Genomic DNA, 13,061 nt, shown 5'->3' with positions numbered 1-13,061 from the left:
TACCTGTGGTCCAGTCATGGGTGGAGTCCCACCAGGTCTCCGTTATCCCAATGATGTCATAATTCTTTGCACTGAGCAGGAGGATGAGCTCCTCCTGCTTGTTGCCCAGGCTCCTGGCATTAGTTTACAGGCAGGCAAGTGTCCCCTTGGGGGCTCTTGCCTTGCCCACAGATTGTGCCTGGGCTGAGGCAGGGGTGGGCTCCTTTAAGTGCCTTGGTCTGCTGGCTTTTCAAGGGTTGCTCAGCGGGCCAGCAGTGGCAGTAGTCCTCCCATCCCCCAGCGGGCTTAGTTTAAAGCCTGGTGGAGCAGGTCAGCCAGCCTGGCTGAGAAGAGCCGCCTCCGCAGGGGGGAGAAGTGGAGGCCATCTCTTCCCAGCAGCTCGCTGCCTCTCTCGCCAAAGAGCGGGCTGTGGTCATGGAGCTTCCCCTGTCCCCTTTGCTCAGCAGGACATGGATCCAGCTGTAACTGTCCCTCCACCACCACCCCTACTGCTTTGTGGTACTGAGCAGCCCCAATATGTCAGTCCCCTGCCAATGCCATTGTCCCTCACTCCCAAGCCATAGCCCCTGACCCAGCTGGTGCCCCTCACTTCCCACCCAGAGCTCTCCAGCCCCTGCTGGTGCCCCTCACTCCCTACCCACATAGCAGCACAGGGCCCACAGCAGCAGCACCAAGCTTCCCCACCCCATTCTACCCTGCAGCACCTGGTCTCAGCCACTGAGCTGTGGAGGCCCCAAGGGAGGGCAGCGGGACAGGGAGCCCTGAGCCCACAGCAGGGAGCTCACCCCCATCTCACACACCAATCTGGGGGCACATGCCCCCCCATGAGCCCATGAGTAGTGGGGAGCCAGCCCTCCCACCCTGGACAAGCTGCCCACAGCTCCATCCCACTCCCCCCAAGGTCCCAAACCCTATGCACAGCCCCAGCTGGGCAGCAGCCCCAGCCCTGTCCAACTCCTTCCTTCCTTCACTATAGGGGCCTCAATTCCCCCACCCCTTTCCCCTACCAGATTTACCTGCAGGAAGCTGCTCTCCAGGCTGCACATACACACGGTGCCCACTGCCTGGTCACTCTCCTCCTGCTCCCCCCAGCCCCTTGCAGGCTGGAACTCTGCCAGCCTGCAAGAGGAAACCCACCATTTCCTATGTTTTTCTCTTGTAAGGCAAAAATCCAGGTTTTTCTCCTTAAAAACATGACCATTATTTTCCACATGACCAACCCCAACCTGATCTGCCTCACCCTGCCCCATCTTACCCCACGCCCCAACCTAGCAAAGGCTTCTGCCCTGGCAACCCTGTGGCTGTTCCCCAGCCCTCCCTCCATCAGAGAGTAGAAATTTAGGTAAGAATGGTCTGGGGAGGAGTAGGGATAGACCGCTAGTGATGGCCCCACTCCATGGGGCTCACAGGACTCTGGTTTTGTGCTTCTACGTGCCACTCCCAGCCAGAGTGCCAAGAGCACCACATGGCAACATGGAGCCAGCCCAGCCTGATGGTGTGGGACTTCCCATGGCTCCTGGCACTGTAGCGCACCCCAGGGCTGGGTTGGTTCTGTGCTGCACTGTGTGGGTCCTGGCCATGCAGCCAGAACTGTGTTCTGCTGGGAAGTACTTCCAAAGCAAGGGGAGGGACTTCCAGTGGCAAAGATCAGGGGTTAAGGGATGGGATTTCCAGTCCCAAGATGGCGACCAGGGGGCAGGGCACCAGTCAAGGGGCAGGCTAGCCTTGTGCCCCTCAACAGCTCACCAAAACTTGTTAAGTGGCCCTCCAGCCAAAACATTTGCCCACCCCTGCTTTGGAACCTTGTGAGGCGTGCAGAAATTCATCAGTCTTAGAAATGTAGCCCTTCAGCTGGGCCTTAATTGCAGAATAAGATCTGGGCTCAAATTTAGGTGGTTTTGACTCAAGGCCCCACCCAGAAACCTAGGAAAATTTCATCTCACCTGGGGGTCCTAAAAAAACAACTTCCCTATTCACAAGCAATTTGGATACCAAAAGTATATAAACATTTAATGGGGGACAAGAAAATAACCTTATCAAATATAACAAGTATAGAATGCCCCAATTATTAAATAACCCAAAATACTCCAAACAACAGAAGAAAATCCCCAAGTAACAAACAGCCCTAAACAACAAACCCTCTTGGTCTTTTGGTGTCAGCTTCTTTGAGAACTACTCCCACCCTGGGAGGTGGGATTGCTGCCTCATTCAGGAAAAGGTTGGGGAAAAAGAGTTTCTTTGGTTCACTGGGGAAGATTTCTATCCACTGGTTTCTGCTTGGGATCACTGCATACTGTGCCACTTCTCACCACTCAGGGATGCGACTTCTGCCATCATTCTGTGCAGTGCTGAAGCATGCTGCTTGCCACTTTTCAAAGTCACTGCTCTTCTGTTTCTTGCCATCAGGTTGACCAACTGCTGCTCTGTCAGCACTACTGGGGTAAGCTGAGGTATGCTGCCTGCTGCTTGGAGTCACTGCTGAGGATGCCCCTTTTGGATACCAGCTTGGGGTCTCACTAGTGATACAGCTCTCCCTCTCTCTTACCACTGAGATTTTACCAGCCTCTGCAAGAAAGCCCACTGTGAGACCCCTTGGCCTCTCCAAGCTCTTCAGTAACAGCCCTGAAGCTTTTCTCCCTTGGCCCTTCAGGGGACCCTCCTCTCCCAACTGTCATGGGACCTTCTCCTCCTGTATACCTAAGGAGGGCATTCAAAGTGGATCCACAGTGGAACAGAGCACATGATCATGCATGTATTAACACACACACACACACACACACACACACACGTACGTCTATGAAGTAGGCTTACAAAAATAAACACCCCTAAATCCTCAAAGGCAGGTCTTCCACAGTAGCCTGGCGCTCTGGAAAAGTAGAACCCTCCAAAAACCAGAACCCTGCAACCAAGAAGATCTATGCATTACAACTGCAAAAGCCATAGATCTGGCTCCAGCATCAGCTGCATCATCCAGACCTATCCGAGGAGCCTTCTTTGCCACTAGCTGACCCTCTGTGATTAGAGATACTGGGGGCAAGAGACTCTACCAGGTCTGCAATCTTCCCATAAACAAAAAAATCATTTTGGGTCAGGAAAAACCTGGTAGTAGTAGTCTTGAACTGGAGAATCACAGAAGAGTCCGGTCTCCTATTTTCTCTTTCCTCATTCAGTCTTACATTTTCATTTGCTGCCATCACAATTAGAGAAGGAACATTAGAAGGTGCACACAATCATTTGATACCTCTGGAGGGACTTTTGTTGCTTGTATCTGTTCTCTTGGCCCTGCAGCGGCAATAGGCTGGAGTTTGCTGTATCATCTTGGCTCAATCCACCTCATGAACGGGTAAGGCCAGTCTTGTAGGATCCAGCTGGTACAGTATGTCAGCTAGGGAGTGTGATTATTCTAATGTCTCCTTTGAGGAAATGGATGCTCTTCATGAATTCCTGAAGTTGCTTGAATAAGATTGCGCCCCCCCCCCCCCCAAGACAAATGTTCTTTTGAATTTCCATTTTCTGCTAAAGGGACTGAATGGCCACAGTGTCTCAAAGAGAAAAAAAGTGATCCTGATCCTGGGATCAGGAGGACAAATGTCCCTCTGTACTTGGAAGAAGCTGTTGAAAGCTTCCAAGCCAAAACTAGCCATACTGGCACTGGTAGGCATTTGAGCGGAAACATTAGTCTTCAAGGTGATCAGGGTCTGTCTTTTTATGAGCATATAGTGTTATAGCACTGGAATTAGTGCTGGCACTAATTAACTGGCACTCCAAACAAGCAGAATCAACAGTACCAAGGACTGAACCTGTGGCAGTACTGGGGCTTCTGACTGTGCCACTGGGGTATACAATCATATAGTGCCAGTGAAAAAAGGCACTGTGAGGTCTGCAATACCATGTACTGCTGTGTGCAGAATGCCTTAGTGCAGGCAGACAAGAGGTTGTGTGTTCTGGATTACTGGTGTCACAAGCAAAGTATCAGATTCAAATGGCACCATCCACTTTGATGAATGCTCTAGCCCAAGAGTAGGCAATTATTTTGGCTGGAGGACTATTTAATGAGTTCTGGTGTCCTTTCGAGGGTCACATCTATCTCTCTCTCTCCCTTCCCTCCCCCCTTTCCTGGAACTGTAGTACACCCTGATCCCCATCCTCTCTTTCCCCCTTCTCCCTGCTCTCTCCCCGGAGCTGTAGCATGCACTGATTACATCCCTTACATGGAACCTGCTGGCCCCATCTACAGTTTATGCCACCACCTGCTCATTGCAGCAGAAGCAGCCCTGGGTAGGAGCTGGCATCAGCTATGGACATGCCCAGCAGGTTCTGGGTGGGAATAGGGGCCTCCACCCAGGTCTAAAGCTGATGCGGTTGTGTCAGCACTGCACAGCAGTCCTGCCTGCTCATCTGGCATGGCAAAAACAGCCCTGCCTGCCCGCCTGGCACCACATGGTGGCCAGAGCCACTGGCAGGCCAGATCCCATGAGTTGGCGGCTGCCCACCCATGGGTCAGACACAAGCAGTTGAAGGCCCAGATCTGGCCTGCAGATCATATTTTGCCCACCCGTGCTCTAGCCCCTTATCTGATAAAGGTATCAAAGAGTTTCTTGCCTTTATGACTGAGCAGGGCTAGTTCTTGCATCTTTTCGACTCTGACCTGGCCATTGGCATTGGACGGTGATATGTTCATCTCTAGGTCTATCCAAATTTCGGCAGTCATCTTGCAGAACAGAGAAGTCCTAAGATCAGAGGTTCTGGTTCTTCAGGAACCTCTTCCATTTCATGTCCACCCCCAAGACTTCTCTGACCTGATAAGGGGGGGCTGGTCAAGGGCCACCAGGCTTTTAGTATCAGGATGAGGAAGAAAGGTACTGTGATATCCAAAAGCTTGCCTATGCCTATATCAACCATATAGTTGGTCCAATGCAAGATATCACCCACAAGAATTCTTGCCTCTTGCCTATCTCTTGTACCATTATGGCAATAACATCAGCTCAGCACTACTGAAGAATAGTCATTTCTCAAAATTGATAATAGCTTAATTTTTAGAGGCATGCCCAGGATGCATTTGATGTAAATAAGCATTACTCTTTGAAGTAAACATTACTACAACTTCATCTCCCAGGGTGTTTATAATAGAATAATAGAATTCATAGTTAGGCTAGCTCTATACTAAATAAAAATGGAAAAGCAAACATGAATTCAAGAACAAAATTTGGAGAGACGATGTAGCTTATAGTCAGAACAAGCATTAATCATTAAACAACCACTATTTGTGAAGGACAAATCTGCCCCTTCGCTTCCCTGTATCCATCATGGACATAAGTAGTTTCCTACCTCACCAGAACAGCTCAATTCTGAAGTGCCACAAATTTTCATTTTAGTTTCTTATGAGTGTCTAATCTGCTCTTAGATGAGCATTCTTGCTTTGAAAATGCAGGCAGAAAGCAGGGCGTGGTGGCACCAATTCTTTTAGAAATACGTGAGCTTTTGTAGGCAGCTCAGCTACTCTCAAAAGCTATTTTAATGTAGTACTGCATAAGACAATTAACAAGAACAATGCTTGGACTTCATCTTAATGGCTTCAACATCCTTGATATGATTTCAGCTCCCTCTTGTGGTATGTGAACGCTGACCACCATTTCTATCATCAAACTAGTCCATAAAACATACAGACTACTTCTATCAAAATAACTACACCAACAAGAAGATCTAGAAAAGTACTGAAAAATACAAATATTGCACGATGTTGAGACAGTCACATATTTGGATTATACAGTGTATTGTATCTCTGCATTGTACTCTAGAATGTAAACTCATCAAAGCAATAGTTGCATCCTCCAATATTTTGTACATTCTCAAGTACACTAGATGACTGGTAAATAATAAATAAGGTTCTCCTTTTCTTTATTTCAGTTGATATATATATTTATATACATACAATATAATATTTTTCTTTTGTGATGGAGAATAAATGAAATGTTTTAATTGTTGTTTTTTCATAAAGTCAACAAATTCCAGTTAATAATGAAAAAAATTATACATTTAATATCAAAATCAACTTCAAGTATTTTCAATACAGTTGAGTATTCAGGATATAGTAGTTTCATGTTACTATTTTTATCAAAAGTGTATTTGAGTAGATGATTTCATATTTCAGTTTTAGGGTACTATTTATATCAGGCATGGAATTTAAAATTATGTTTCATAGTCTCAGCTAGCTCTTCACAAGAACCAGAGTTCACACTGCAGAGCCACTGACTATATGTCAAAACTGGATTGCCTTTAGCAAAGTCAGAGATGCATTTAGTTGCTGGGGTAGGCAACCCCTGGCATGGGTGCCAGAGCATGGCACAAAGGCATTTTCCTTGGCATGCATGCCTCAGGGCAGACGTTGGGAAAGGGACTGAAGCTGCAGTGCCACAACAAGGATTGGGCCCTTGCAGCTCCCCTGACATCTGCTCCTAGCACACCAAAATCTTACAAGTCAAGGTTGCAAGTGTTTTTGGCACTCTGCCCAAAAACAGTGCAGACCCTGACTTACTTTATGTGGAAAATACACTATTTTGTTGTTCTACAATAGGTCAGGTTGACAATCCTTGGTGTAAACCAGTAGGCAACAATGCTGCTTGTAAATTAATAGCTGACCTAAGCATAAATAGTACAGGAAAAAAATTGTTTCCCAGAGCTACTCATTCCTTAACCTTTCAGTACAAAAATAGTTGAACTTAGGCATATATTGCACCGGTTTCCTAATCCTTATCAACTCCAGAAGGCTCTGGATAATTCTCACCCTGAATTAACTAGGATTACTCTAAGATTTTACTTTTCATGGAAAACCTGGGAAGATGGCAACCAACACTCATAAGGTATGCATTAGGGGATTTCTATAATATTAATACTTTGAGCAGCATTGACAAAAATCCTACACATTAGACTTGGAAATCATTTTCTCCAATAGGTTCATCATTCTTTCCTGTAGCTGTAAGCTTTGAACTTGAATGATGTTTTGCTGATCCAAGATCCTGCGCACCTCTCTACAGGTTTCTTCCATAGCTCTGCTTAATTTCTTTTGTTCTTCCAACATGGCTTCCATTAATTTTAGCTTCTTCTTTTGGAAACTGCAGCTCTGCAGTTTTCTTTTCTTAACTGGTCTTTCTTCAGCTCTGAAATACAAATAGTTTTAAAACATTAAACTCACATATCTTCAAAATGATCAGGAGCCTACAAGCTTTCTTGCAGTAGTGTAACTTAGGTTAGGCAACCTGGGCAGCAGCCACAGATACATACTTGGGGGAGGGCAAGAAAATAAAAGCCGCCATTGCAGCTGCACAGCTATGCCACCAGCACCACAGCTAGGAGCCACCACTACCACAGGCACCCAGCTGCCTTCTTAAACCTCTCTTTCTTGATCAAATTATATCTACTATGGCTGTTAGAAAAAATATATAAAATCCCCTCCCCCACCAAAGTATATATTTATAGAACTTCATTAGAAGTCAGTGGTAACCTGTGAAAGAGACCCTGGAATTTCCTTGCTTTCAACAAAAGTTATTTTTATATAATGCTTAAAATATTAGCCTTACACCCAGTCATTTCTTACTATAAGCACCAGGGTTATATAGACGAAGCATACTGATCCCCCACAAATAGCTCATCTTGTTGAAAAACTATTTATATTGGACTTAATACTGTAATTTTACAGCTGCAGTAACCATCCCCATCAGCAAGCACTGCTACCTTAGGATCAGTAACATATCACATTCTTGCCCTACAGACACTGCAGTGGTGAGCTTGCTCCCACATTGCTTCCTTCCAGTCTTCCTTGTGTGTCAATGGTTAGTGCTGCACCTTCTAAAGAAGTAAATGGGAAGGGTTCACCAGTATAACCTGATGCAACCTTGGAAAAAGTACATTTTTTATAGCACAATGTAGTCCTAAACTAAGAACCTTGTTTCCCTGGTTTATCTAGAGATGCTCTAGTTTGTCTTTGGTCAGGACCTCTCTGTTTCTGGAAAGATGCTAAAATTAAGCTGGCCATCACATCCCAGGTGGGCTGTCTCATTACTGCCTGAATGTGAGAAATGTGGCAGGATAAACTGCTACAGCTATGGGGGCACCACATAGTAAGAACATCAGAGGTAGAAGTGCTTTTTCTGAATCAGAACTTCCTAAACCTCAAAAGCCTGACTTCTATCCTGGGGAAGATCTTAGAAAAGTTTATTAAGGAGGCCATCCTTGAGGGACTGGCCCAGGCTAACATTCTAAGGGACAGCCAGCACGGGTTTGTTGCGGGTAGGTCTTGTTTGACCAATCTCATTTCCTTCTATGACCAGGTGACCTATCACCTGGACAAGGGAGAAGAGATTGATGTCATATATCTTGACTTCAAAAAAGCTTTTGATCTGGTATCCCATGATCACCTCTTGGCCAAACTGCCCAGTTGTGGCCTTGACTCCACCACGATCCACTGGCTGGGAAATTGGCTTTGTGGTCGGACCCAGAGGGTTGTGATTGACGGCAGTCACTCATCATGGTGCCCTGTAACCAGTGGGGTCCCTCAAGGCTCTGTCCTGGGACCCATACTGTTCAACATCTTCATTAACGATGTGGACATTGGAGTCAGGAGTGGACTGGCCAAGTTCGCCGATGACACCAAACTTTGGGGCAAAGCATCCACGCCAGAAGACAGGCGGGTGATCCAGGCTGACCTGGACAAGCTCAGCAAATGGGCAGACAAGAACCTGATGGTGTTTAACACTGAAAAATGCAAGGTTCTCCACCTTGGGAGGAAAAACCTGCAGCACCCTTATAGGCTCGGCAGTGCTACGTTGGATAGCACTACAGAAGAAAAAGACTTGGGGGTCATCATTGACCACAAGATGAACATGATGCAATGCGATGCTGCAGCTAGTAAAGCGACCAAAATGCTGGCGTGCATCCATAGATGCTTCTCGAGCAAATCCCGGGACGTCATTCTCCCCTTGTACTCGGCCTTGGTGAGGCCGCAGCTGGAGTACTGAGTCCAGTTTTGGGCTCCACAATTCAAAAAGGATGTGGAGAAGCTTGAGAGAGTCCAGAGGAGAGCCACGCGCATGATCAGAGGTCAGGAAAACAGATCTTACGATGACAGGCTGAGAGCCATGGGACTCTTTAGCCTGGAAAAGCGTAGGCTCAGGGGCGATCTGATGGCCACCTATAAGTTTCTCAGGGGTGACCACCAGGATCTGGGGGAACGTCTGTTCACCAGAGCGCCCCAAGGGATGGCGAGGTCGAACGGTCACAAACTCCTGCAAGACCGTTTCAGGCTGCACATAAGGAAGAATTTCTTTACTGTCCGAGCCCCCAAGTTCTGGAACAGTCTGCCAGCGGAGGTGGTTCAAGCACCTACATTGAACACCTTCAAGAGTAAATTGGATGCTTATCTTGCTGGGACCCTATGACCCCAGCTGGCTTCCTGCCCTTTGGGCAGGGGGCTGGACTCGATGATCTCCCGAGGTCCCTTCCAGCCCTAATGTCTATGAAATCTATGAAACTGCTACAGCTATGGGGGCACCACATAGTAAGAACATCAGAGGTAGAAGTGCTTTTTCTGAATCAGAACTTCCTAAACCTCAAAAGCTAGAAGCTTTAGCAGAAGAGAAGCAGGGGGCACATGCCCTGTTTGCCCTTCCCCTCAGCATCAATTATTTCCCACTGAGAGGGACAGGATACAGGGCTAGAGGGACCTAATCATCTGACCCAGTAAATTACTGTTCTTATCTACAGCCTGTGATATAATGTATGATTGCCCATAAGTGATGTAGGATTTGCATTGGTCACTCATTTGCATATCACATCTCAACAGTTGCAAAAATATGTAAGCTAGACAGAGTGCAGTCATGTTTCCTTCTGTTTGTGCAAGTCACAGAACATTTGCCCTTTGCCATTCCACTGCAGACCAAGTTCCTGAGCAATCTACCACATCAGTGTATGGCTGGTAATCATTTTAGCATATGACTTTATCTTTTTATCTAGATATAGATATTTAGCAGCAGCCAGTTATACAATACCTACCGTCTCATCTTTTTTTTTCTGCTCTTAGTTTCACTATGTAGCCTGTCAAATAGAGTTGTACACTATACCCCAATACATTTTACTTAAAACTTCTGACAAAAAAACTTTACTTCTGTCAACTCATAAATCAATACTTTCAGATTTCCCGATTTCCCATCATCATATGGGAAGGTAAGGTTATGTGTTTTGTACAGAAATTGTCTACTATTTGGATAAAATTAAATTCTTTAGAAAGTCAAATGGATTATTTATGGCATTTGGAGAAACCTTTGAAAAATCTATCATCTCAAAAGTTTTCTCAGGGAATTCCAGTATGCAGTCAGTTATACTACAAATTAGTCGACGCGTCCTCTCCTGAATGGTTCAGGTTCAGAGTTTCTCATTAGTTCCATAAGAGCTAGCAGCCTTGAGAGCATGTATTATGGTGTGCAAAACGGGCCCTATTCGATTCAGATTTGGCCCGAATCAGGAACAGTGATTTGATTAATTGATTCAGATCACTGTCCCCAGTTCAATTCAGCTGAATCCGAACCTGCAGATTCGATGCCAATTTGGAGAATCAGCGATTTAGCCACAGACACAGCTTTAAATGTTTTTTCGACATACCTCAAGGTACCAGGCACGGCTCATGAACACTGCGATGCTGGAACGGATGGAGCGTCCCACAGGAGTGCGGGGGAAGAGGGGGGGCCCACATGCTTGGTGGTGAACCCAGAAGTGGGCTGGAAATACTTCTGGTCCACTTCCGGGTCTACCAGGGAGCGCATGGGGGGGGGGCTTCCCTGCGCCTTCTCCCAACTCAGCAATCAGCCACAGGGGGACCCCGGGTGCTACTCCAGACCCAGGAGGCACCAGTCATCAAACTGGGGTAGCATGGCGGGGGGGGAAGCACGCTCCCTGGTAGACCAGGAATTGTTGGTGGACCATTTACTTCCGGGTCTGCTGTCGAGTGCTCTGGCAAGTTCCCCATGCTCCTGTGGGATGCTCCATCTGCCCCAGCATTGCAGTATTCACGAGCTGCCTGGTACCTTGAGGTATGTAGGAAAAACATTCAAAGCTGTGTCTATATCCAAATCACCGAATCTTTCCAAATCTCTCTGAATCAATTAGGAGGGTTGATTTGATTCAGAGAAATTAAAGGGTCTCCTGATTCAATTTGGATTTGGCAATTCAGCCACCAAATCAGGCCAAATCTCCACCAAAGCGACAGAAGCTTTGCACAGCCCTACCACATATCCATTGCACATCCTTATCTGAATATGTAGGACTGATCCATTTAATTTGGGTCTTATTTTCATAAATCCCATTTTCTCAACACTGCATCAAGTGTAGTTGTTTTTAGGAAGATAGTACTTCAATCATTATTCAATTAGCAACATTCCCCAGTGAAGACAACTAATGAAGGACAAAGGGATTAGTTACACAGAGGTGGTAACTAGTTTTCTTAATGTACAAACTCAATAGAAGCACAGTGACACTCCTTTGTGCTTAAAAATGAGACATTGTTACAGGGTGGAGTAAGGGAGTATATAGATTTCATAGATTTTTAGGGTTGGAAGGGACCTCAGTAGATCATCGAGTCCAACCCCCTGCTCTGGGCAGGAAAGAGCACTGGGGTCAGATAACCCCAGCTAGGTGCTTGTCCAGTATCCTCTTAAAGGCCTCCCAGGTAGGGGAGAGCACCACCTCCCTTGCATGCCCATTCCAGATTTTGGCAACCTTCACCATAAAGAAATTTTTCCTGATGTCTAATCTAAATCTGAAGTACTAGCTTCATCAGTCTCTGAAACACAATGCCTCTAGGAAACGATACGTTTCTCTTCACTGCTAACTACTTCAAGACATTTCTGTGGCCACATACGTACATATCTCTTCAAGCATGATTCGGTAGAGATAATGCAGTTAAAGAAAAAAGATTTTTTGCTGGCTTGATGGTCTGCAAGTAAATATAAAAATCAGTGCAGCTAAACATTTATGGATGATGCAAAGATTGGCAGAGTGATAAATGATGGCGGTCAGAGTGAAGTGATCTCCTGCTAGGTTATGCCTACTCAGTCTTTTAATACAGCAAAGGTATTTTAATACAGCAAAGGTCACAGTTATCCATCCACAGACGAAGAGTGTAGGTCATACCTATTTGTGAATGTCTTAGGAGTCAAGGTGGTGGCAGGTAGAAAGAGCTACCATCACCTGAGGTGCCTAGAAAGGCAGTCCAGCTACAGAGCCACCTCAGCCCCACTATGTGCCCAGGGGGCGGCAGAATGCACCACAGCGGATGGTGCGAAGCAGGCCAGGTCAGGGCTGTATCCAGGTTCTGGCTGATCCACTCTGGCAGGGATGAGTCTGGAGCAGAGGCAGGGCAGGGCCTGCATGCTATTGGTGCTGGTGGGGAGGCACTGCAGGGTGCATGGGCTCCAGGATGTTGCAGGGTGGGGGTGGGTGCTAACTGACTCAGGAGAGCACACATGGGGGGTCCCCATACACACCCCACCATACCCACAAACCCTTCCCCTCAAACTCCACAACCACACCCTTCCCCTCACAGAAATCACATACCCCACAAACACCCCCCCCCCCACATGCACACACCTCTGGGGGAAGCCCTGTTCACTGCTACACACACACCACCCCACCATACACATGCACCCACATCCCCCATACACACCCACCCCCACACACCCCAGCCACCCTCCCCCTCCAAATACCCCACAGCCCCCCACAAACCCCATACCCATCCACACATACCTTCACTTCCCCACAAATACCACCCACAAACCCCCACACACATCTACATACAACTCCCCCACACACACATCCACAGCCCCCCACAAACCCCATATACACCCACCTATGCCCCCCACACTCCTCCACACCTTCCAACAATATACAAGAGAAAGACTTCATTTTGAGCTATTATGCAATCACCTCTACAAACACCACACTGACGCACAAAAATCATGACACAATATACTTTTCAATAAAATTAAAATATGTTATTGTCATATGACAATATG

At 46.7% G+C, this 13,061-nt stretch overlaps 1 protein-coding gene across 12 annotated transcripts in view; it reads right to left on the bottom strand.

Annotated features, from left to right (window-relative positions):
- Positions 1 to 5,726: 5,726 nt before the first annotated feature.
- MSANTD1 (Myb/SANT DNA binding domain containing 1) overlaps positions 5,727 to 13,061 on the bottom strand; it is a 95,150-nt gene continuing 87,815 nt past the window's right edge. For 9 of the 12 annotated variants that reach the window (XM_090035481.1, XM_090035485.1, XM_090035483.1 and 6 more), the window contains one exon: positions 5,728 to 7,157. In XM_090035481.1, coding sequence (XP_089891607.1) covers positions 6,917 to 7,157 — 241 coding nt within the window. In that variant the 3' untranslated portion in view covers positions 5,728 to 6,916. Of the gene's footprint in view, positions 7,158 to 13,061 lie in introns of all 12 variants that reach the window. The other 3 variants (XM_090035479.1, XM_090035480.1, XM_090035490.1) reach the window with 1 other exon arrangement.

Source organism: Crocodylus siamensis, chromosome 2 (assembly GCF_052110815.1).
Source record: "Crocodylus siamensis isolate JL-2025a chromosome 2, ASM5211081v1, whole genome shotgun sequence".
NCBI lineage: Eukaryota > Metazoa > Chordata > Crocodylia > Crocodylidae > Crocodylus > Crocodylus siamensis.
The sequence above is the reverse complement of the archived record's forward strand: the minus strand, read 5'-3'. Positions and strand labels throughout refer to the sequence as shown.